Source organism: Mesocricetus auratus, unplaced genomic scaffold, assembly GCF_017639785.1.
Source record: "Mesocricetus auratus isolate SY011 unplaced genomic scaffold, BCM_Maur_2.0 Super-Scaffold_100004, whole genome shotgun sequence".
Classification (NCBI taxonomy): domain Eukaryota; kingdom Metazoa; phylum Chordata; class Mammalia; order Rodentia; family Cricetidae; genus Mesocricetus; species Mesocricetus auratus.
The window spans coordinates 109874017-109899419 of NW_024429189.1; the positions used below are offsets into that span (position 1 = coordinate 109874017).

Here is a 25403-nt window from a genome sequence, read left to right on the forward strand (position 1 = left end):
GCTATATGGTCTCCTTAGAACATACTCAACTATGTTATACAGAATGGAAGCAGCCAGAGAAGATAAGTAAGCAAAGAAGACTGGGCGGCTTCCAACAAACTTTATTTACAGAAATAAGTTCAAATCTCTACTCCAGGTGAAAACATGACACAAAGAATTTGAGGAACCTATATATACAAATATGGAGCCACTATACCAGGGCCTGAGCCTGGTTTTTCAGATTCTATATCTAGTGCTCAATCACTGGGCTTATAACACAGGCTTTAGCACTCTGAAGACACAGAGCTTTGGATACAAGTGATATCATCTTCACCCAGCCGGGCCTTATCACTGCAGGCATGGCATCACCTGGATCTGGGGACCCATCTTTCTCTTCTGTCAAGAATAGGGGCTTGGTGACCCAGACACACCGCGCCCAGCATCTCCCATCTCCTGGTTTACCAAGAGAACTGGAAGATGCACCATTACGGGGCTGTGCAGGGCAGTGTTAGAAGCTAAGCTCCTGTGCTGCGCTAAAGCCATGCACTCTCCACGGACTGCTGAGGCCCCTGCTGGCCCCACTTCATCTTTCCAGGCCCCCTAACAGCGGTGCCTCCCTGGGGAAGAGAAGCATTTGCAGACTGTCAGATGTGAGGATGCTTGCTGGTCACAGCTGGCAAGGAGGATGGCAGAGCCTTTTCCTGCATCCTCTTCTTCCCATCCTTATCCTCAGACTTTTCCTCACAGTTATTTTCCCAGGAACCTTCTCCTGCTGCACGAGGGTCCTTCTGCCCACCTGTGATGGAAAACAGAGTGGCCTGTGTAGCTCAGATAGGCTCTTTGGAGTGATTCATTGTGTATGTGAGCAAAACACATTATGTTATACTGGCTTTACTTTTTTATTTTATTTTTTATTTAAATTAGAAACAAGCTTGTTTCACATGTCAATCCAGCTCCCTCTCCCTCCCCTCCTCCCCTGCCCAGTCCCCTTTCCACTTTCCAGGGAAGGTGAGGCCCTTCATGGGAGATCTCCAAAGTCTGTCATATCATCCGGGGCAGGGCCTAGGCCCTCCCCCTTGTGTCCAGGCTGAGAGAGCATCCCTCCTTATGGAATAGGCTCCCAAAGCCCATTCAGATGCTAGGGATAAATACTGATCTACTACCTGAGGCCCCATAGATTACTGAGGCCTCCTCACTGACATCCAGATTTAGGGGATCTGGATCAGTTCCAGGCTGGCCTCTCAGCCATCAGTCTGGGGTCCATGAGCTCCCCCTTGTTCAGGTCAAGTGTTTCTGTGGGTTTCACCTGCCCAGTCTTGACCCCTTTGCTCATCACTCCTCCCTCTCTGCAACTGGGTTCCAGGAGTTCAGTTCAGTGTTTACTTGTGGGTGTCTGCCTCTGTTTCCATCAGCCAATGGATGAAGGTTCTAGGATGGCATACAAGGTAGTTGTCGATCTCATTATTGGGGAAGGGCATTTAAGATAGCCTCTCCACTATTGCTTACATTTCCAGTTGGTGTCATCACTGTAGATCTCTGGAAATCTCAATAGCGCCAGATCTCTCCTCATACCTACAATGACCCCCTCTATTATGGTATCTCTCATCCTGTTCTCTTCTATTCTTTCCCGGACTCAGCCTTCCTGCTCCCCCATGTCCTCCTCTCCCCTTCTCTTCTCCCTCTCACTTTTCTCCAGATTCATCTCCCCTCCTCGCATGCTTCCAGTTCACTCAGGAGATCCTGTCCCATTCCCCTTCTCTGGGGTACCATGCATATCTCTTTTAGGGTCCTCCCCGTTTCCCAGACTCTCTAGCAATGGGATTGTAGGCTGGCACTCCCCTGCTTCATGTCTAAAATCCATAAATGAGTGAGTACATACCATGTTTGTCTTTTGGTGACTGGGTTAACTCACTCAGGATGGTTTCTTCTAGTGCCATCCATTTGCCTACAAATTTCAGTATTTCATTGTTTTTTTTCCGCTGAGTAGCACTCCACTGTGTAAATGTGCCACATTTCCTCTATCCACTCTTCAGTTGAGGGGCATCTAGGTTGCCTCCAGGTTCTGGCTATTACAAATAATGCTGCTGTGAACTTAGTGGAACAGATGTCCTTGTTGTATGAATGTGCATATTTTGGGTATATGCATAAGAGTGGAATTGCTGGATCTTGTGGTAGACTGATTCCAGTTTTCCTGAGGAATCTCCATACTGATTTCCAAAGTGGATGGACAAGTTGGCATTCCCACCAGCAATGGAGGAGTGTTTCCCTTTCTCCACATCCTCTCCAGCATAAACTATCATTAGTGGTTTTGATTTTAATCATTCTGACAGAAGTGAGATGGTATCTCAGAGTTGTTTTGATTTGCATTTCCCTGATGGTTAAGGATGTTGAGCACTTTCTCAAGTGTCTCTCAGCCATTTGAGACTCCTCTATTGAGAATTCTCTATTTAGTTCTGTACCCCATTTTTTAATTGCATCCTTTGGTGTTTTGGAGACTTGCTTCTTGAGTTCTTTGTAAATTTTGGAGATCAGCCCTCTGTCAGATGTGGGGTTAGTGAATATCTTTTCTCATTCTGTGGGCTGCCTTTTTGTCTTGTTGACTGTGTCCTTTGCCTTACAGAAGCTTCTCAGTTTCAGGAAGTCCCATTTATTAATTGTTGATCTCAGTGTCTGTGTTACTGGTGTTATGTTCAGGAAGCTGTCTCCTGTACCAAGGATACCTCCCACTTTCTTTTCTAAGAGGTTCAGTGTGGATGGATTTATGTTGAGGTCTTTGATACATTTGGACTTAAGTTTTGGGCATGGTGATAGACATGGATCTATCTGCAGTCTTCTACATGCCAGCATCCAGTTATGCCAGCACCATTTGTTGAAGATACTTTCTTTTTTCCATTGTATAATTTTAGCTTCTTTGTCAAAAATCAAGTGTCTGTAGGTGTGTGGGTTATTATCAGGGTTTTCAATTCAATTCCATTGGTCTACCTGTCTATTTTTGTGCCAATACCAAGCTGTTTTCAGGACTACAGCTCTATAATAGAGCTTGAGGTCAGGGATGGTGATGCCTCCAGAAGTAACTTTATTGTACAGGGTTGCTTTGGCTATCCTGGGTCTTTTGTTTTTCTATATATAGTTGAGTATCATTCTTTCATGGTCTTTGAAGAATTGTGTCGGTATTTTGATGGGGATTGTGTTGAATCTGTAGATTGCTTTTGGTAAGATTGTGGCTTTACTTTTTCAGCCTCTTTTCTTCACTCGTCTCTCAGGACAGTTCCATAGAGAGATCAACATCATTCTGGCCAAGGACAATTTTTTAGGGACTTCTAATTTCTGTGTCCTCCCCCCCAGCATACACCAGTCAAGTCAGCCCTTGCTGAATCTCTACCATCTCCTGATAGTTTCATAAGCCCAGTTCCTAACATTCACCCACAGCCCTGGTAATGAGATCAAGAGGGTATTCAAGCTCGTGCTAAGCATAACACACATGTTCCCACAGACATCAGAATTGGGATTTTATCCCTTAATGGTATCCTCATTGGTTCTCTCTGCACTTTGCTCCGCTGGAAACCTCTTTCGTTTCCTCTCTAATTGCATTGATTTATGTCATGGCATACCTTGTGCACAGAGCTCTGGATGATGGATAGCAGTTTGTTAATATCTTGTCACTGAGATGCAGCGGCTAGAACTGTGGTCAGAGGCCCAAAGGCGTAGTTTGCACCCTCAATCGATTGCCTTCATTCTTGCAAGACGGGCAGACCTCTCTAAATGAGGCTAACCAATGCTGTGCACTCAGCCATAATTGTGGCTTAACTCTATGTTCTTTCAAAAGTTAAGTCATGTGATTTGCACATAATTGGGCTTTCCAAAAGTCACACCTGCCTGCTCAAGGAAGAAATTAACAGTCTTGGCCACCTGCTCCCTCCCTTCCTGAATCTGACCTCTCTCGGCCACATCTTCCCTTCTTTACCCTCTCCACTCTCTAAATATCTTTGGATTTTGACACCCAAGCAGATAAACTAGAGCACTGGCAGTTACACTGCCAGTGTGCTGCAGCCAACTGAATCCACAGTTTGGACTGGTCTCCTTAATTTCTCTTAAATGAATGCACTAGTATTGTCTGATTAGGCTATAGTCTGATGATTGCATTTTACCTGCACTCCTCAAGGACAAAATGCCAGATATAATCTCATTCTGAGGAATCGGTCACAGCCTCAACATTTGGGTTTAGAGATGGATACCAGGCGGTAACAAGTGGTAACCATGGCTAGTTAGATGTCCATATGATATCCCAAAGAAGTAAAGCTCTGATATTCTGCCCAGAGATAAACAGTGCCTGGCCCCACTTCTTTCATTGTCCCCCAGATGCTTAACACTGACAATTAAAGTCCCCTACCATGCCTCTGGCATTGCCTAGTAGGAAACTCTAGGCCTTTTCTCTGTCTCTGTCTCCCTGACACCCACAACTGTGAGAACACTCCAGAAATGGCATGTGCTCCCTCTGCCACAAAAGAAAATCAGTGATGGGGTGTGTCTTCTGACTCTGTCTATAGTATGCATCTCCTAAAGACAGAAGTTCATGCCATCCTGGGTGTTCTTGCTACAGTGCTGGATGGGAGACTTGGCATTGTCCTTTTAGTTTGGTTTCAACTTATCAGGAAAAAACAAGTCACCACCTAAATTGAAGTCCAGGAAGTTGATGGTGAAAATCAAAAGAGCTTTACAAAGGGATTTTCTGTTCATTGGGGAATTTTACAATGTTCTCATCTCCTGCCCTAGTTCTGTGTCGCTGCTGTCCGCACCTGGGTGGTGAGCATAGAAGTCTGTCTATTTGGATGAATGGAGTACATCTCTCTCCGAATCTAAAGAAAGTCCTCTGAGGTCTTTCAAAGATGCCCATTTTCTGGCCATCCTCTTTGGTTGGATTTGATTTCAGTTCTTAGCCTTCAAGAGAGAACAGGCAAGGACTAGAACACACAGGCTTCTACCCCAGCTGCCCTCGTGAATCAGTAAACAACTACAGCATCGGGTATTCCTCTGCTCTCGCTCCAGTCTTCTGCTATGCGGTTTGAGCCTTTGGATCTCACCAAATTCCAACACTGTATGAACAGCTCTGTTTTACAACTGAAAGCAAGCCAAGTGTCATAGAAACAAAAGGGGCTTGACTAGTCTGAGGGTTTTCACCCAGAATGGGAAGCACAGGATTTAGGATTTCACAAAAGACCCAGGTTCCTCTGTGGTTCTTTGCTGACTACTGGATCAACATCTCTGAGATTCAGACATTACTGAATACTCCTATACATTCTTACTGGGAGTGCCATTTGGCACAAACATTCTGGAGGGTATTTAGCAATAATTGCCTTAAAAATTTAAAAATCACCCATTCATTGGCCAAGTGTTGAAAGACATCACTAATGTGTGAGCATGCCTAAATCTACACTCTGTGTGTGAGAATATTCATCACAGCCTATCATGCAAAGACCTTGTTGATGGTGTGAAGTTCAGGACACACTGTGCCAGAAAGGCAACGCATGAGGTAAAGAATGGAGATAACTGCTCACCTCAAGATGATCTTGGCACAGTGAAGCCTTTTTAATTTCAGTTTCCCCAGGTATGGGAGGTTAGGGCTTCATTTTATCTTTCGGGACACAATTCAACCCATAACAATTGTAAACAGCATAATTCTTTATAGTACATAAAATGACAGGGAAACATAATCAATATAATGGACAACAAATCAAAGTCCAAGTTAAAGGAGAAATCATTTACTCAGGGGTGTTGTAAGGAACTACAGGAGACACAGAGTCCCTTAGCTACTGGATAATATTCTGAAGGAAGGAGAAGATGATAGGTTTGTGCTATTGTTTGTTATTTTGTTATTTTTCAGGTATGTTTTTTAATATGGGGCATGAGTTTTTGTGTGTGTGTGTGTGTATGTGTGTGTGTGTGTGTGTGTGTGTGTGTGTGTGTCCAAATACCTGTGAATACCCATAGAGGCCAAAAGAGAGTGTCGGAATCCCTGGAGCTAGAGTTGCAAGTGTTGTGAATGGCTCACTCAGGTGCTAGGAATTGAACTGAATGTGGGTCCTCTGGAAGGTCAGCAAGTGCTCTTAACCACAGTTAAGAGTAGTAGAGTTTTAAAAAGCAAAATCCACAAGCACACAAGTAATTTTGTATACATTATGACTGATGGAAGCAAATGGTCCGATTTGGAGCCCAAATGTCTGCTGGTGATTGCTGTTTAGCCGCAGATCCTGCAAGAGTAAGTGATGGCCCAGGATATTGTGGTCCCTGCGGTTTGAGCTGAGATGTGCCTTTGCTCTTCAGTGACTTCCCTGACCTATTCTGGTGGCTCAGATCCAAAGTTCCAGCCACCACCTTAAGCTCTAAGTTCACAGCATGATTGACAAACCCCAGTACTTAAAATAACCTGGTCAAGTGCATTTTAGTTTCTTGTCTTGCATTCACTTCAAGCCAAAACCTTTCTTACCCTGTCAGAGGCAGGTGTCCCTTTTACTCCCCTTTCTCCTGGCTCCTCCCAACCCAGCACATTCCATGCTAATTAACAGCTGTTTAATTATCAGCCCAGCAGGGAAGTGATCATAGCCCAGTCCTTAGCCAGTTATTTCCCCCACTTAAGCTGTCCCAGATTTCTGGAAGGCTGACTATGCTAAATGCCTTAGGGAAAAGCAGTGTGGCTGAATGGAAAGTTCACAGCATTTGGAATCAATCGGTCAATCTGAGTAACTCTGCCATCCTTTTACACTGTTGGGCAATGGCTTCTGACCCTCCATCAGCTCTGACAATACTCTAGAGTTTTATTATACAGGTGGAGGGTAGTGAACACGCATTGTTAACTCTAAAATTGTAAGTAAACATGTTGGGTTATTTTCTGTTCTGTCCCTGGACTGTCCTTAGATGGCACACCCTAGGCACCCAAGAAACATCTGTTGACTGAGAAATTCTCAGTTGAGAACCAGAAGGAGAGGGGAAGGGTGGAGTTATTTGTGTTCCATATGTACACACATGACAAAGAAAGGTGTAAAGTTTGAGTCAGAACTGTGAGATATCCATCAGTTCCCTTTCTTTTTAAGAAATGGTTGCAAACTCTCCTGCTTTCCCATGTTTTTGCTTGGACATTTGTACATGTGGTGATTGGCCCTCTTCAGGGAGGCATTCTAAAACTGTGTATCTAAGTTAATTGTGCATTGTATTTTAGTAGAGGGGAAAGCTATGATTAAGTCATACAAATATCACCGGGATTGCATCCAAAAGGTGATGATGGGCATTAAAGGAAATATGCTAAAATTCAAAGGATAGAGAAGGGACAGTGAATCAGGTGGTCTTTTAGTAATTGTGAGGGATATTATTTAGGCACTAGGAAAATATTACCCTGTCATTAAGGAATTTATGACACATAGAATTATAGCATTGAAATCTTCCCCTGAGCTCTTTAAAATGTCTTGCAACCTCATCTCTCCTGTCACGTTTATTTCAGTTACAATATAAAACAACCTAAACAACCAATAGGAGGAAAATAGTTGGTAATTGACTCTTTGGAGGTGTAGGAATTAAAATACCATAGCTATGTAGTTGCACATTAAAAAAATTTTAGTAGGACACTCAGGGAAGAAAGAATGCATTGTTTTATCTACAGTATGATTGCTAATTATGTAAAACTTAAGTATAATTAAGAATTAGAACTGAACAAGAACCTGGAAATAAAATAAATAGACTTACATGGGGGAAAAACACTCCTGGAGTTATCACATTTATCTGCTAAAACATCCTGCCAAAGAGCACCTATGATGCTTGTGGAGGATAGGAAGACAGAGAGAGATGTAGAGAGACTGCTTCAGGCTGAAGATTCCTGAGCTGCAAAGAAGGGTGATGTCCAGGGACTACGGCACCCCAAAGCATCACTGGTTTCCATTAAAACCTCATTTATGGAATTAAAATTAATTTTATGAAAATGGATTAAGCAGTCTTTTCATTAGTGTGCTCCTGGTGTAATTGAGTTTGGAGTGACGAGTCAAGTCATTCCCTGCACTGAGGCTTTTAACCTCAAATCTGCTGTGGGCCTTTTTTTCCTAGACTACTAGAAACAACATGGAGATGGGAGTCTTCCAACTTCCCCCCTGCAGTTGGTAGCTGTACTTGCTTCCCAAAGATCCTAGGAAGGAAAGTTACTATTTCACAGAAGTTATTCATGGCTATGAGTTCAACACAAGAATCCTTCAATAGAAGTCAGTAAAGGTGTCCCTGTGGTGAGCACTGGGGATAAAGGCCCCCCTGTGAGACCAAACTAGGGGAAATGAGTTAGTGAATTCAGACTTCTTCCTTCCTAACCTGAAGGGATTCTCAGCTTAAATTTGTTTAATAGTAAAAGGTCTGGGGAAAGTCATGTAGTGATAGTGACGGCCTCTCCAGACTGAGAACCACCTTTTAAATGTTCTTTGTATTGATGAATTCCACACACACACACACACACACACACACACACACACACACACACACACACACACTCATGGAGATACGGGGCGCATGAGAACATAATGTTCTGAACCATTGACTCTATGTGATATAACTGGCCAAAGGCCCCAGCTGTGGCATTCTGAAAGCTACAGACCTGAAGCAGTAAGGCCACACACTTCCCACAGCTCCTCCAGGCCAAGATTGGCACACTGAGGCAGGCTCATTGCCCTGAAAGTCACAGGGTTCCAGCAATGCCCAGATTTGGGTCCTCAACAGCTTTCCAGTGCTTCCTTAGTCTACAGAGCAGTCAAGGATGCCATTTGGTCAACTTTTGTCATCTACTCTTTATTTGCTGTATGGTATCTTATGTTGTCTCTCTTAATAAAAATCTATGCATGTTTCATCCTATTTGGAGAATCTATATCTTAGAGGGGATATGTGCATATGTATAGGATGCACACATGAATATTCATATACATGCTATATCTGTAGGTGTGTATATAGGTGAGTTGTAATTCACCTTTTTTGGTAGACACAAACTATGTCAACACTTTTGCCATAAAAAAATTACCAATCCACCCCACTTTTCCAAGTACTCTGCTATTAGCTATACCACTACATTTGTCACCTTTTAGGGAAAGATCCACGAATTCAGAGCAACATTGTCAAAGACTTCTTGCTTATGTATAGAGTTCCTGGTCCAGTTTGAATTTTTCTGTCAAATGAACCTAGCCTTGGTGGGTAGATATGGGGAACACTGAAGTGAGAACTAAGCTCCCCCATGGAAGCGGAAGGGTTAAGTGAAATCTGAAGTCTCTCCACTCTTCCCACCATCACTCTGTCACTCTGGACTTGGTCCTACTTACCTACTCTCATCCACACTAATGAGATTTCTGACTGTCAATAGGAGTAGATTCTGTTCTGGATCACTTTCAAAGAAGAGATATCAGGAGGGTGCCAGAGGCTGCCAGTCAATGGGAGCTTGGAGAGTTGGCTTTAGATGGTCTACAGTGCCTGCCTTCAGGAGAGAGAGAGAGAGAGAGAGAGAGAGAGAGAGAGAGAGAGAGAGAGAGAGAGACAGAGACAGAGAGAGAGACAGAGAGAGAGACAGAGATAGAGACAGAGACAGACAGACAGAGAGACAAAGAGAGAGAGGAGAGACAGAGACAGAGACACAGAGAGACAGACAGAGAGAGAGAGAGAGAGACAGACAGAGAGAGAGAGTCCAGTAAGTGGACTCTGAGGTAAATGGGTCCCAGTATTCCCTGTCTTTGCCTCAGCTTTCTAAGAACTGGCTGCTAACAGAGAAGTCATCAAAAGAGGCATCCTGAGACTCAGGAAACCACCGCCGCTCCCATGACAATGGAAGTGCCCAGAATTTCACTCCTATAAGGAGCTCAGGCAAAGGAAGAAAGTGCCTCCAAACATTCTAGAGAAAATTGGGAAGAAGTAAACAGAGTGTTGGGTCACAAAATCTAATAGAAATAATAATAATAAATATCCAGTACCACCCTTTTGTGATGGTCTTTTATCCTTGAGTTTACAGGTGGTCAGAGTGGCCACTGCAATTGGATGATTCAAGTAGCGAATACCTAAGTGAAAAGAAATTCCCTGATTAGAGCCAAGTTTGGTCATGGCCTGGAGCCTGCTTGAACTAACAGCTCCCAAATTTCATTTCTATCCAAGAGCTTGGGATTCTGCCTGGCTGCCCAAAACTGAGCTGTGAAAACAAGGAAAACAGCACAGTCCTTCAGCCTCTTTCACAGGCCTCTCCCTTGCCTCCTGGAGCCTTGCAGTGGGGCTTGCCTGCTCCTGGGTAGGCGACTTTGTGTCTGCTGGGATTGTGTGTAGCTGATTCTCAAATACGAAGGCTGAAAGCCTTCAGCAACAGGAGCTGTTCAGGTTTTACCATGGACTGTCCTTCAACTCCTGTCCTTTTCCTAACAGAAATGCTCTGTTGTCTTCTTGTATTTCACTTAGTGATCCCTGACACCTCATCTTCCTCAGGAATACTTTCTCCATCCAATTCTTACTTTAAGGGACTTTGCCTTGAGCTGTTGTTAACCACTGATAGAGGCCAACACCTGCAGGGGCAAATGCCTGTCATAGGGTACCTTCAAAGTGTCTTTTCCCTTACTTTCAGATAAAGCTTTATGTCACAAGCTGAGCATGTCCAGAGACATCCAGTCTTTAGTTTGATCTTTTCAACATGTGTTTTAGGAATATCTCTCCTTCCTAAATTATGAACTTAAACTGATCATGCTCAGGAATGACTCTTTAACTGAGTGTGCTCAAGAATTGGGCCCACCCCTGTAAAAAATGTACAACCCACCTAAAGAAAACCCCGGATTCCTTTGATCTTGGTGGGGAGAGAGGTTATTGCTTTGAAAACAACTCCTATGCTTTCCTTGCCTATGGCTGATAATGAATCTCTCTTCATTTTTTGTGTGATGGCTCTGTCTATTTTGGCTTTGCAGTCACCAGCCTGTAAACTGACTCCATTCAGTGATACTTGCACCAATGTCTGGTTATTCTGTATAGCCACAAGTAAGTGCTCTTAGACAGTGTTTATACAATGAGATCCTACATGGAATAGTCTTACTTTTGCTGAAGAAAACAACATGTGTCCGAACACAAACACTGTTTACAAATAAAATCTTATTTCGTGGCAACAAATTACAGAAGAAGGTTTTTACTTGGGTAATCTAATGGTATTGTCATTCCAGGTAAAGATGGCTCTGCAACAAGAAGGATTTGACCGTAAAAAGAGAGGGTACAGGGACATCAACGAGATTGACATCAACATGAATGATCCTCTTTTTACAAAGCAATGGTACCTGGTAAGTTTTTTTGCTGTTTATAATGGCCCTCACTCTGAAAGATGAACTATTTCTTTGTTATTTCACAGCACAATAGGCATCATCCAAGTCAATGAATGCCTCGATGCCCTCCAGTAGGCTTGATTTTTCTATCTATTACCTCCTATGCATCTTACTCCCTAAGCTTCTACCAACAGCAGATCAGGATCACATTGTCCTAGATTCCAAGCAGGTACACCTATATGAGAGTGAAGACAGGGAAACTATCTGAAAGTCAAATCAAATATTTAGGAGAAGTAATCCAGAAGTGTCAACATGCATTGAAAGGTGGGAGGGATATATTGGAGTCATAGTTACAAGAGTAAGAATCCAGGGTTTTCAGGTGCAAGAGAACTAAGAGATTATCAAAGGTGGCCTTTCAGCACAGTCTAAAACAATATTAGTGAATCAGGATTCACAGCACTGAAACCTAAGCTGCCTCATGGCAAGTACTTTCTGTAGATACAGTCAGTCCATCATGACCCTGTAGATACAGTCCATCATGATCCCTGTTGATACAGTTCATCATGGCCCCTATAGAGTCCATCATCACCCCTGTAGATACAGTTCATCATATCAACCTCTATGGGTTGATTGAGCTATGTTTAGAAGAAGATTAACTGGGGCAAGAGGAGTGACTCAGGGATTAAGAGAATGTTCTCTTCTTCCAGATGACCCAAATTCAGTTCCCAACACCTATGTCAAACAGTCCACAACTGTCTGGAACTTCAGCTTCAGTGGATCCCACACCACTGGCCTCAGGCACCCACACTCACCTTAATAAACCCACGCATGTACACATAATTAAAAGTAATAAAAATAAATCATTTTTAAAGGAGATCAATGACTCCAAATCAACCTAAGTTGCAGAGCACATTATAAATGACTGATTCATAAATGTGAGCAATGTCTTATTTTATGTAGGATTAAAAGATGATGAGCAAAGTAGAAAATTAAATGGCATAGACTACTACACCACCGGGATGCATCCCAGTTTCTCTCCTGAGGCTTCAGTGTTTGGCTATGCCTTATGCTTTTGGACATAGAATTCTGAAGGTTTTGGTAATTGAATGAGCTTATGTATGTTAATCAGGATGGGGTAGGTTTGTTTCAATAACAAATAACTCCCAAATCACAGTTGTTTTATTTTTTATTTTTTATTTTATTTTATTTTTTATTTTTTGGTTTTTCGAGACAGGGTTTCTCTGTGGCTTTGGAGGCTGTCCTGGAACTCGCTCTGTAGACCAGGCTGGCCTCGAACTCACAGAGATCCGCCTGCCTCTGCCTCCCAAGTGTGCACAGTTGTTTTATAAAGCAAATGCTTGTTTGCTTATTTTTTCTGAGCTCTACCCTAAATGCCTCCACAGCACCTCAGCAAGGAAAAGGAACAAACTATACACAGCTCTTGAAACTTCTACCTAGGTGTGACAAGTAGCACTTGAGCTCACATTGTACTGGCCAAAACCAGTTACATGGCCATTCCAAATGATAAGTGGGAAGAGGAAGGAAAGACCGGCATAATCTTTAAAGTGTGCCTGGAAGGAAAAGAATGTGTTCATGTGGATGTTTTGTGAAGCATATTCATGACACTAATGACATTAAAATAAACTCTTAGTAATAAAGACCAGAATAGCCTCTAGCCAAGGTGATCCTTTGTCAGCACACACTCCAACTTCACTATTTGTTCATAAACCATCATTGGGAAAATCTGTACAGACCATACATGCATGGAAAGAGGCTAGTGAATATATTATATGAATCATTCCTTCATCTTTAAAAAGTGAAGGAAGGACTGGAATGATAGCTCAGTCAATAAAATACTGGTCATGTAAACATGAGGATATCAGAGTTCAATTCCAAGAAACCATCTGAAAAACATTTGTAATGGTGCTTATAATGGTGGCATGCACTTGTAATTCCAGAACTAAGGTGTCAGAGATAGGAAGACTATTTGGGCTCATTGACTAGTCATCCCAGACTACTTGGCAAGCCCTCAACTGTCTCAAAAAAACAAAATTGTCATTAGGGAACAATGCCCAAAGATGACCATTAACCTCCACACACATGCACATACACACAAGTGTTCAGTGCACACACAAGCATCCACATGAATACACACAAAAACCAAGGAGGACTTTAGTTTTCTGTGTCAAAACATACATTGGAGAATAGCCACCTATCTTGAGTTTAGTTCAACAAATATTTTAGAAAAGGATTCGGTGTGGTGGTACTAAAGTTCCCAAGGTAAAAAGTTTCCTACAAAAAGAAAGGTTTTCGCCATATAGTGAAAAAAAATGTATCAGTAAAAACCCAAGAAATGATGTTCTAAGTTCAAAAAATGAGCTACACCAAGCTTTGACAGGAAATGTTTCATTCCCTATTTGAAGGGTTTTCTGTGATGGCCTCTCCAAGATCATTATATAATTTGATTTTAATTTTCTGGGTGGTGCCCTGAATGAAAGCTAGAGCTTTGTGGGTGCTAGGTAATGACTTTATCACTGAGCTATATGCCTATTCCTCTTCCTGTAAAACGGATTTAAAGATGGCAATGTAGTTTTGAGACAAGGGCATTAGTGCAGTTTCACTCTTCACATAAGACAGAAAAATCAAAGTGAAGCCTCTAAGGGGTAAAGTAGGCCACCCTAAAGCATGTTTCATGAAGGGTGTGGCCCTATGCTGGCCAGGCAAACCATGTCTGGCAATCAAGTGCCAGTATATGTCACAGCACCAAACCGATCTGATTCTCTGCTTTGAATTCCTCTATCAGTTCAACACTGGGCAAGCTGATGGCACTCCTGGGCTAGACTTGAACGTGGCCGAAGCCTGGGAGCTGGGATACACGGGGAAAGGAGTGACCATTGGAATTATGGATGATGGTGAGTATCTCACAGCCCTCTAGTCATTTGCAAGAGAGTGCTTTTTATGCCTCTAGACAAGAAAGATTTGTGTTTGATGGAGACTAGTCAAGCAATTAACAACGTTGATGCTGGACCTGATGGCCATACCATTCCTTGACAAAACCCTCCCCTTCATCCAGATCAGTAATCATGATACTTCCTGATGATCTCAACAAGTACTGCTCGAAATGATAAATAAGAAACTAAAGAAACCAGTTGTCCTTGACTTACTTTCTTATTAACTTGATCCTTACAGCTTCGCTGAAATGTCTTTTGAAACCTATGTATGTTTGCCTCTTCTGTTCCTCTAAATCCACACTACACAGCCACTGACCAGGCATGACCACTCAGAGTTAATAATTAAAGCTAACAATAATTTAAAATTCAATTCTTCACAACAGCTCCATTCCACATTTTAGTGTTTTGGTTTTCACACTATAGGGAATCAAACCCAGGGCCTTGAACCCAGGCTAGGCAGTTGCTCTACCACTCCGCTATAGTCTCAGCTTCCTTGTTTTATTTTTAGGTAGCCACATGGGCTATTTCAACTGCTAAAATTTAAAAAATCCATTTCAGTAATCACAGAAAATTCTATCTGAGAGTGTGACTTTGGGTCCCTGACAAGATTGAGGTTTGGAAAATTTGACTTTAAGGCTGCTTTCAAAATGAGCCCCTGTCAGGCAGTCTTCGATAATGTTCTGTCATTGACAGCTCCGTATGTTACCCTGCTGTACAGGCTAGAGATTTCAGAGTTTTGTGAAGTATTCTTTTTCTAACTGGGCATGGCCTTGCCTCTGGTGAGCTCTTGCAGCATCTCTATCCCACAGTCATTTTCCTGGGATGTCCCTGCCCCGTTGGTCAGCTCACTGGATCTCCCACTAAAAGTCCCACTGTGCATTACATTATTGGTTTAATTACCTACAAAGCCTACATAGCAGTGAAACAATAGAGCCTCTCCCTTCTGAATATCCTCAAAGAATACTGTTGACTGAAAGCAAGCCTTTGAAGCAGAATTGATGGAGAAAACAAGGGAAGGCGGCCTGCTCCAAATCTGTTCTGTCTTTGTGGAAGCTCATTAAACAACAATGTGAAACAATGGCTCCATAAGCCTCTGATGTGTGAGATGTTTTGAAGTGGATGTAAAAGCCTTCCCTGGTGCTGAAAGCTTTCCCTGGAAGAAAGGAACTGTGTGGAGAGATGTCAAAGCTTATGCACATTTTCCCCTCTGAACATTCTGGTTTAGACCCCTTTCTGGACCAGCTAGGACCAGATCACTCAGAAAAAGAGGTATCTAAATTCGGAAGAAACCACTTAGGATGTACTGTGAGGGCCATTATAACAGCCCATTGGGTGTCCTCTGCTGTAAATAAAGAGGCCACTTTAAATGTGACACAACAGTGACAACAGACACACTGCCCCATCAACTTTCCAACAGCACTATAGATGCCTGTTTCACTTTCTGTCCATAGCCTCCTTGAATGACACGCAAGCCATCCCTTCCAAAGATAGCAAATGAGAAGATGCCTCACTCTGCCTCAGACTGAGAGGCAAAACACTTTAGAAAGTCCCAGAAGGATTTCCTGAATGGTCTTAGTTCTGCACATGAGTGGTCTTTGGAATTCCCCATAAGGTGAACTCACTGTCTCTCAATTAAAATTCCTGAATGCTTTATTGTTTTGGTCACATCTTCCATAGAACAAACCACCTAGATAACTTTTGTAAAGCTATGTCTTATAGCTCTGTGAGATGATGGGCTCTGCTGAGTTGTTCTGTTGTCTCTAAAGGAAGGGAAGAACATGTGTTCCACCACAGTCAGTAAAGCAGGAGGACCTGAGTTGCAATCCTTTGCACATATGTAAAAGCTGAGTGAGGCAATGCACATCTGTTATCACAGCATTAGGGATTGAGGTCAGGCAGCAGAGGCTGGCAGATCCCCAGAGCTTGTCAGTAAGTCAGTCTACCTGACTCAGTGAGCTTGGGTTTCAGTGAGAGACCCTGCCTCAAAGAATTAGGTAGAGAACAACTGAGGAAGGCATCTGACATCTACCTCTGGCCTCTACATGCATAAGTACACATACACATGTATACACATCTGCAACACACAAAGAACATGGGTTCTGTATATTCTACCTTAAGGGATAATCAAATATACAGGAATATTAAAATACTATCTACCAGGTTATTATTTTCACTTAAATCATTCTTTTATTGCTAGAAAAAATGTCTTTCATCCTTCACAGTCCTATTATTAGTATTTGATGGGGGATGGACAGGCAGGATGTAGCCAGGCAGGAAGTATAGGTGGAGCTACCAGACTAAGAGAATGTTGGGAAGAGGAAGGTAGAGAGTGAGTTGTCAGGGAGACACCATGTAGCTGCCAAGGAAGCCAGACCATGTGGAAATACATAGATTATTATACATGGGTTAATAATGAAGACACAACTAGCCCATAAGAAGCCTGAGTCATAGGCAAAACAGTTTATAATTAATATAAGCCTCTCTGTGTTCATTTAGGACTGAATGGCTACAGCACCAGAGGGAACAGAAACTTCTGTCTACAAGTATTTTCTTTCTAAAGCCCAAGTCTGCAGTCATTCTAACAACATTCTTTCTCTCAACCTACTAAAAGATTATTTATTATAATTACAGTAAATATATCATATTGAAATCTAACTCCCTCTTGGTCTTATATTTTCTCTTGGCCATTGTATTTCCCTTCACAGAGAAGAGATTACCAACTCTTAAATAAAGTCCACTCTCAGAACATGGAATTGTGTTTTTAAAACTGTCTTCCAATTTTAAAGGCATGCTCTTTGTGTGTGCTGGGGGATGGAAGTGTTTAGCTTAACATTTGTTACAAAAATGTTTGCCTAACAATGTTAAATATTTTCAACAAATATATATAATTTCATCTCAACACACATTTTAACATCAAGCCAATTTCTAATTTTTTCTGCTAAAAGTACTCCAGTGATGTGATAGATTATTGTATTGGCTACTTCTCTGTTGTTACATCAAATACCCTGACAGAAGGTAAGATAGGGAAGAAAGTCTTTACTGTGACTTACAGTTCCAGAGGGAAAACAGTGTATTATGGCAGGGAAGGCATGACAGCAAGAGGGAGAGGCCCACAGAGGTAGTCAGGAAGGTGACTGATGACATTTTATCCCATACAGGAGGCAGAGAGAGAGAGAGAATAGGAAATGAGACTACAAAATGAGCATCAAAGTCCACCTCCAGTGAGTTCTCACACTCTAAAGGTTCTACAACATTCCCAAATAGCACCACCAGCTGGGAATCAAGTGTTCACAGGCATAAGACTGTGGGGATAATTTTATATTCAAGCCACAAATTCCTACCCTTGAGTCCTATAGTCTCAAGACTATCTCATAATAATACATTTAGTCTAATTTCAAAAGGTAAACTCTTACTGTAAACCCCCTTTAAATCAAAACATAAATTATATACTTCTAACATATAGAATATTCATTCCCCATCTAAAAAGAAGGATTTAGGACATGGTAAGGAAATATTGGACAAAAACTAGACTGACACCAGGAAGATAAACACCAAAACCTGTAGCTTCATGTCAGGCATCTGGGGCTTCATTTCAAAGAGCATACGTGACTCCACCCTCCAGGCTCTGCTACTTGTCATGTATCTCCCTTTTAGGCTAGCTCTCTACTCCCTGAATGCAGTCCTCCTTAGCAGATGTTCCACAACTCTGGCACCTCCAACACCTTGGAATCTCCATCACAATCCAGGCTTGATCTTCACAGCTTCACAGAATAGCTTCTCAGGGCTTCTTCACAGGGATTCCAGAGAGTCCCTAATCACAGTAGCTCTCTGAAACCACAGAAAAAATTGTGACCCCACTCTTCAGTCTTCCATTTTTCATGCTTCCAGAACCAGAACACTGCCAAGTTCTGCTGCCAGCTTGGGACGGAGCCTAGCTCCCTTGAAACAGGGTTGTAGTGATTCTACACTAGGGCTGACACTGGCGAAATTCTCTCTGGGCATTTACTTTCTAAGACCAGGAAACCAGGAGTCTCCCTCCTTTCAGAGGGTGTGTCTTGCCATTGGGGCACCTTTCCTGTAATTTCAGAGCAGAGCAGAAGGCTTTGACAATGTCAGGAAGCACTTTAACAGCACAGTTCTTTTCTGTGTATGCCTGGGCTGAGCCTTAAGCTTCCTGGTTCTCCCTTCTCCCCATTATGTGCATTTAATCAGTAATAAACATTCCACAGACTCAATGCTATTCTGTCTTAAAGTTACTCCACCAGAGAAATTAGTCCATTACTTTTTAATTCAGCTTCACGCAAATTCTCAGGACACAGGCAGAATACAGCCAGATTCTTTGAGGAAATGTCACATGAATGGCCTCTAACCCAGATGCTAATAAAAATCCGTGTGCCCTCTAAAACTTCATGAGCTGGGTCCCTACTGTCCATTGCACCACGGCACTTCTGCCTTCTAAACACCTAAAAGAACGGCCCATTAAGTTCTGTTTGCACTTAACTTTTCTAGTCTGAAGTTCCAGAGTCTTCCACTATTCTTCAAAAAAAAAAAGCATAATTAGGTCTATCACGGCAACAACCCCACTTTACTCAAGCCAATTTTTGTATTAGTTATTTTCTATTGCTGTAGTAAAATGCTCTCACAAAAAAGCAAGTTGGAAAAGAGGGTGGGGAAATTGTTCTGATTTACAGTTCAGGAAGAAATCCTGGCAAAGGCATGGTAAGAGGAGTTTGAGTCCCGTCTGGCCATCAGGAAATAGGTTGACCACATCTCACCTCATACAGGAGGCAGAGAGAAAGAACAGAAAACCCTCAAAGCCCATTTTACAGTGACATACCTCCTCCAGTGACACTATACCTCCTAAAGGTTCTGTAACCTTCCCAAGCAGGGCCATCAGTCAGGAATCAAAAGTTCAAACATGGACCCAGAGAGGTCATTTCATATTCAAACTACAGCAAGATTTCTAACAATGATAATAGGAATTCGTTAACATGTTTGCTATAAGCCAAACACTTCCATGAATTGTTTCTAATCTTAAAAAGATCTCTTAGCCCCATTTCAAAGATGACAGAGTCAAAGCACAGAGATACTATGTTATTTGACAAAATCAATATCAGCGTTGCATCATCTGGCCCTTGAATAGAACTGGATCTGTTGGTCTCAATGCGTGACTTCACCCCAACTCTGAAAGGTCACTTTTCTTCTACAGATTTTTGTCAGAAGAGTAGAAAGCAAAGGCACCATGCCCGTGAGTGACAAGTGACTAGCTCTACTCTCACATCATTGTTCAGTGACTCTCGGCCCAGAAATTATTAGTGTGACCTGGAAAAAATGCAGTTTTCCTTTAGGAATATATGCATCCTAATTTAAAAGTTTTTTCCACCACAAAGTCTTAGGATGGCTAGCACAGCTCCAATAATAGTGGCACAGCCTTAGTATGTATGAGGGGAAGATGCCAGCAGAATGTGTTTAATGGTACTTGTAAGTCTAGCATCCCAGGATGGTAGTAATTAAATGCATCAGCTACTAGGCTAAAGATACCATATGCGTGGGCTTGTTTGAGTCCTGCCCTTGCCTCACCTCCCATTGTTCAAGAAGGAAACAATCACAGAAAGTCCAAACAGCCTCCCTGAAGTCATATTGCTGGTTACCATGGCAGTTAGAAGTCAAACGCTACTCTTTGACTCCAAACACCTCCATTCATAACCATGACCATGTGTAGTTCCGGGGCCCTGCTCTGTTGCTGTTTCCCCACCAGCCATATGCACAGGTACAGCATATGCAGAGCTGGATGAGAGCTTTTCAGTTGCCTCTGGGTTTCTACAGTGAGCTCTGAGGTCAAAGTGTCTGATGGAGCACAACAGCATCAATAGGCCATAATTCTACCCTGGGAATGACTCCTGGGCCCAGAACAGGCTCCCTGCTCAATAGCAAACACAGAACTCCAGCTGAGGGAATTGGAGCCTTTGACTTTCGAGAAAGGCACGTTCTGGAGAGACTAGCATCAGCTACCAGCTAGCAACACCTCACTAGAAACCACTAGCTTTCTCCTAATGGCTTTTCTCGCCTGGCCGTGCACCTCTTATTTCCATGTTGGAGTGTGCTCTCCTAATCCACGCTTCTCCATGCCCTGTTAAATAATCATCACGTTTCCTCCCCAGGGCCAGCTTCATTTCAGAGGAGAAGCTAGTTGATGCTTTAGAAATGTCAGGATTTCTACAAATCTCTTTTACATTGCCACTGTGATGAGCCGTCCATCTCACAGTCACTAAGCTCCTGACTGCTGACATTTATCCGGAAGCGTTATCCGTGAGCCCAGAGCTCTAATTGGTTTCAGTGCTCTGCAGTGTGTCTGGGGGCCGCTGTCTCTCCACCAAGAAAGTGATACAGCTCTCCCCCACACAGAAAGGGAAGGCAAAGCAGGGGCTTCAGGATAAGCATCCTCTTCCCCACCTCCTACTCCCCCAAGTCTCCTGTGCCATCATCCCTGCAAGGAGCATCCATTCCTGGGTTGCTCTCTTGGAAACACAGTGGCAAGTATTAACCTTCCACTCCTGTGTTATCTTTTCACAGGAATCGACTATCTCCACCCAGACCTGGCCTACAACTATGTAAGTACAAGCTGATTTTAAGGTGTGGGGAATGTGTGCTTTTTAAGCAACCTGCTGCGTCTGGTTTTCAGAAACACACTCAAGTATATGCAATATGCATACATGCAGAGAATCAATATCCACACATAGGAGCACATGCGTGCCCAATGCAGAAACAGTCACACATACACACACACTCAAAACTCAGATATTCATGGGAACACAGATTCACACCCACATTCTCCAATGTGCACACTTGTGTGCTTACACACACTGAACCAACCCATCTTGTTAGAGCTGTTGCTCAGATATTGCAGCTAGCCAAGTGTCAAATGGGTGGCTTTTTTTAGAAGAAAGGACAACAAGCTGAAGTTTGGAGGAACAGACTACCAAAGAAGGTAAATAAAGGGAGAGGCAGAGAGGAGAGCAGCATGGCAAGGCTTGAATCGCCACCAGCTGCAATCCCCAAGTAAAAGGGATAATCAAGTTATCTGGGTGCTCATTGGCCAAAACTAGAGACTAAAAGCCAGAAACTGCAGCACCTTACATTGCAACCATCACTCTGTGAGAGGAAGAATGAATAGTATCTTTTAGAACAGCTTTGCTGTTCTAAACATTTCACTGAGCCTCACCTTTAAGACCCCTCTACAAGCAAGTACCATTGGCACAGATTCACAGCACAACAATGGGTCAGAACATCACACTTACTTTTGCACCCAGCAAGTCATATGCTGTTTTCCCGATAAACCTACAAGCCCTTTAAATATAATCGATGTCTTTGTTTCAACCTCAGGAGGTACAATACGTAAGCATTGGCTTGTTCATTTAAAGTAGCCCCAGCAGAGTTATGCTTTCCCCATAAACTCGAGAACTAAGTTTAAAAGACATAGTCTTAGTGACTGGAGACTCCTCCCCTTAAAACAGGGCATAAATAAAAGAGACAGTTAATAAGCAAAGCCATTCTCCAGTCACCTTTCAGGGTCCTTTGCCCTAGATGTGTCTATCCATACTACATAGAGGTCAAGAGAGCTCCCCTGTGTTTTGTGCACTGAGTGTAAGGAAATGAGACAAGTTTTTGTTATTTGCTGCACAGGTCTTAGTAATATAGAAACATAAAGATAGAACTAAAAATCTTCTCTAATACATATATGTGTGTATAAGTATATATGTATATATAAGTATTAGAGAAGATGTATATATGTGTGTGTGCATGCGTGCGTGCCTCTGTGTGTGTGTGTGTGTGTGTGTGTGTGTGTGTGTGTGTGTGTGTGTGTGTGTGTGTGTGTGGTCATTCTGTCACTGTGGCTACCAAGGGAAATGACAGAAAGTTAAACCAAAGCTTTATTGCAGGTGATAATAACCCATTACTGTGGAGAAGAAAATCATGGACTGTCTGTGAATGGCAGTCTGCAACAGTGATCCTGGGGGAGGGTCATGTCTAAGGAACCCTTCCCTAGCTCTGTCCCTGTGGCTACCTGCCCTGCTGCCAGCCCCATGTCTGGCTGTTTATTCACTCCTGAAATTGTCTGAACTCCTGACAACTCCTCATACATCCTTTTTATGGGTCCTCCATCAATACAGAGCCCTGAGATGTTGCTGAAAAGAGCAAATATTTCATTTTCTGCAGTTCTCTGGTATCCCAGGGCCTTCCCTCTTAGAGGCATGTTTTCCTCAGGGATGCTATCCTGCAGCCTAGGAGAACTGCCTACACTCACAGAGGCACTGGTATTCTCTATAATTCCCTCAGATCCAGAGACCATGACATCAGAAGTAGCCACATGCAGCTCTGTTCCATTTCCTACACTGTCACTGCCTTGTCTCTTGGAGTGCCTCAAGGCGGAGTGGCTGGCTGTTGGCCGAAAAGCTAATGGCACCTAGCCTGCCTACTGTGTATAGGTTCAAGTTCCACAAAATCCTAGAACTCCATTAAAACTTTCACACCTGTCTCATTGATGCCCCCACCTCATGCCCGTGACACATTAAAAGTTGATTCTAATCCTATGGAGAAAACCCCATTGAGCTGCAGGGACAACACTAGTGGGCAGTACTGTCCAATCTGCCTAAACCCTCATCTGAATCTGGGGAGTGCTGGTTGTGTTTAGACCAGCCCATGGAGACCCCGTGGCTTGTGAATTTTTCCCTGTCTTCATTCCTTTTCCAAAGATGTGGATAAATGCATGTCCTCTGCAGAAAACTGGAGAGGCATGAAACAGATTCAAATCCAGCCATAATGCTATCATCAACCTTAATATCTGGGGCTTTTAGTTCTCTGTGTATTTTTTCATAAAACTGAATTCTGACTGCATATTGTATTCTCATTCTTCATATGTTATAAACATTCTTAAGTATCTTCATTATTTAGGGGTCTATGAGGTATTGCCTCACACTGTAAGTACCACAACCCCCTATTGTTGGACAACTGAGTGTGTGTTTCCAGTGGTTCTGTCATCCTAAGAGGGAGTGTAACAAACAGTGGCATGCTACATAGTGGGGTTGCATAAACCTACTGTTCAGCTTCTTCCAAGGGCTGAAATAATTCAGGGCAAAAATGCAAGAGACATATCAACTATGCTTCCAATTATTTTAAAGTGCATTATAGAATGAGACAGTCTACATCTCCCATAGTTTCTCTAAAGCTAATTGCCACCAATGTGTGGGTGGCAGTTGCAAACTGTATTTTCAGTTCGCTTCAAGGGTGAACTGTCCTTTGATTGAAGCTAGTAAGTACATAGGAGTGCTGAGTTCTCCATATTTGAGAATATGAATCAGGGTTATGACCATTGGGAGAGGATACTGAAGAGATGGTGTGTGCATTAACTTTAATCTAAATGATATCTAATAATGAGTATAAAGTGTGACTTCTGTTTAGATTCACATACTAGTTATTCCAAAGACTGAGTGAATGCACACCTCCACTTGGCTATGAAGCTTCTTGCCTCTTTGATATAGTGAAAAAGTTAAGCATCAAACTGCTGCGCTCTTAATTCCTCAGCAGGAGCTCAAAAAAGACCTCTTACACTCTTCTCTCTCCTCTCTCTTTCCTCTCTCCTCTCTCTTCTCTCTCATCTCTCTCTTCCCTCTCTCTTGACAAAGGGTTTCTCTGTGTAGTCTTGGCTGTCCGGGAACTCACTCTGTAGACCAGACTGGCCTTGAACTCAGAGATCCACCAGCCTCTCCCTCCAGAGTGCTGGGATTAAAGGCATGTGCCACCACCACCAGGATAAGACCAGTTCTCTTAAATCACATGTACCTCTCAATCTATATAGAGTTGCGACAGAACCTAACAATAACATTTGCCTTACTTTTGACTAAAATTTTTGTATGATCATTAAGTAGAAGTGGACTCAACCTGCTGAGGAGAGTAGAGAAGTCAGCAGACAATGACAGGTTCAAAAACTGTGTGACTCAAGAAGAATTTACAGGGCCACACCTCCACATCACTAAGTGATTCAATGGCTTAGATATGGTGAGCTCACCCAGAGCCCGTCTAGGAAAAAGTGCTTTGGGGAGGTATTCCTTTGGATTTTCCCCAAAATAGACCTGTATGATGCCAGAAAGCAGAGATAAAGAGAAGGCAGTCATGATGGGCACGTTATCAAACAAGTGACCACTATAGGCAGCTGGAACTTAACCCCACTAGGACAATCTGAGAGATGACGTAGAGTAAATGAGATGGAGTGTCAGGGGCATCTCACCTAGTATAGGATCCCTGGAGTCTCAGGGGATTCAACCAAACTCCAGCAGTCACTGGTTTGGGACTGGTCCCAGGGATAATTAGGCTACCTCCTCAGGCTGAAAGACAACCCTCATCTGTGACACACATGTGACAGCACCTGCTTCCAGTGTGTGCCTTGGACATCTCTTAAAGATTAAACAGAACTGTTCTGTATTGAGGGGAACAAACTCATCCTCCTTACTAATTTATTTTCAATAAGCAGTAAGAATTCTACCTGAAGCTGTTTAGTAAAATTCCTTCATATTCAAACCAGGCAAAATGTTTCCAAAAGCAAAGTTCTTCTCAGAGCTTGGTTATCCTGAGTAGTAAGAAAAGAGAAAAAAGAACCCTGCTAATTCAGGGTTCTTTCCGCTAAACTAAGAATTAAAATACTTTGAAAACTGCAAATCAATATATAAATGTAAGTCTTTAGCTTTAATTTAATTCAACAAATCTACACTGAGTCTGTTGAGTGGAAATTAAAGGATAATAACAGCCACTTCTGTGATTATTCTATTGTTCAAAGGTTGAATTGAATCTCAGGGACTGGTACTATTTGTAAGTACTCACTATTCCAAATAATTAAAATGCTTTTTCCCCACCCCAGTTGCAATAACCATGAAATGAGTACTGGCCAAGAGACTTCTTTGAACCAAGTCAGAACTTCATTTCCCTGTCTTCCCTATGCCACAGTCTGAACAGTTCCTCCAGCTCAGGATGAAGGGAGAGACACCAGGAAGGTGCACGCACGCACCAAAAAGGGTGCAGGCAGGGAGTGTCTCACAGCACAGTTTAGGAGCAAGCAGATGGAGAGGCTGTTCTGTGGCTCTTAGCCCATGATAATTCCAGGCTTGGAGCTGCAGCACTGGTCCAAGAC

General features: G+C 42.7%; 1 protein-coding gene across 1 annotated transcript in view; it reads left to right on the plus strand.

Moving 5' to 3' along the window:
• Nucleotides 1–25403, plus strand: part of Pcsk2 (proprotein convertase subtilisin/kexin type 2) — a 233455-nt gene that overhangs the window by 121733 nt on the left and 86319 nt on the right. Inside the window, exons 3-5 of the mRNA XM_040746398.1 lie at nt 11175–11288; nt 14074–14182; nt 20795–20832. Coding sequence (XP_040602332.1) covers nt 11175–11288; nt 14074–14182; nt 20795–20832 — 261 coding nt within the window. The remainder of the gene's footprint in view (nt 1–11174; nt 11289–14073; nt 14183–20794; nt 20833–25403) is intronic.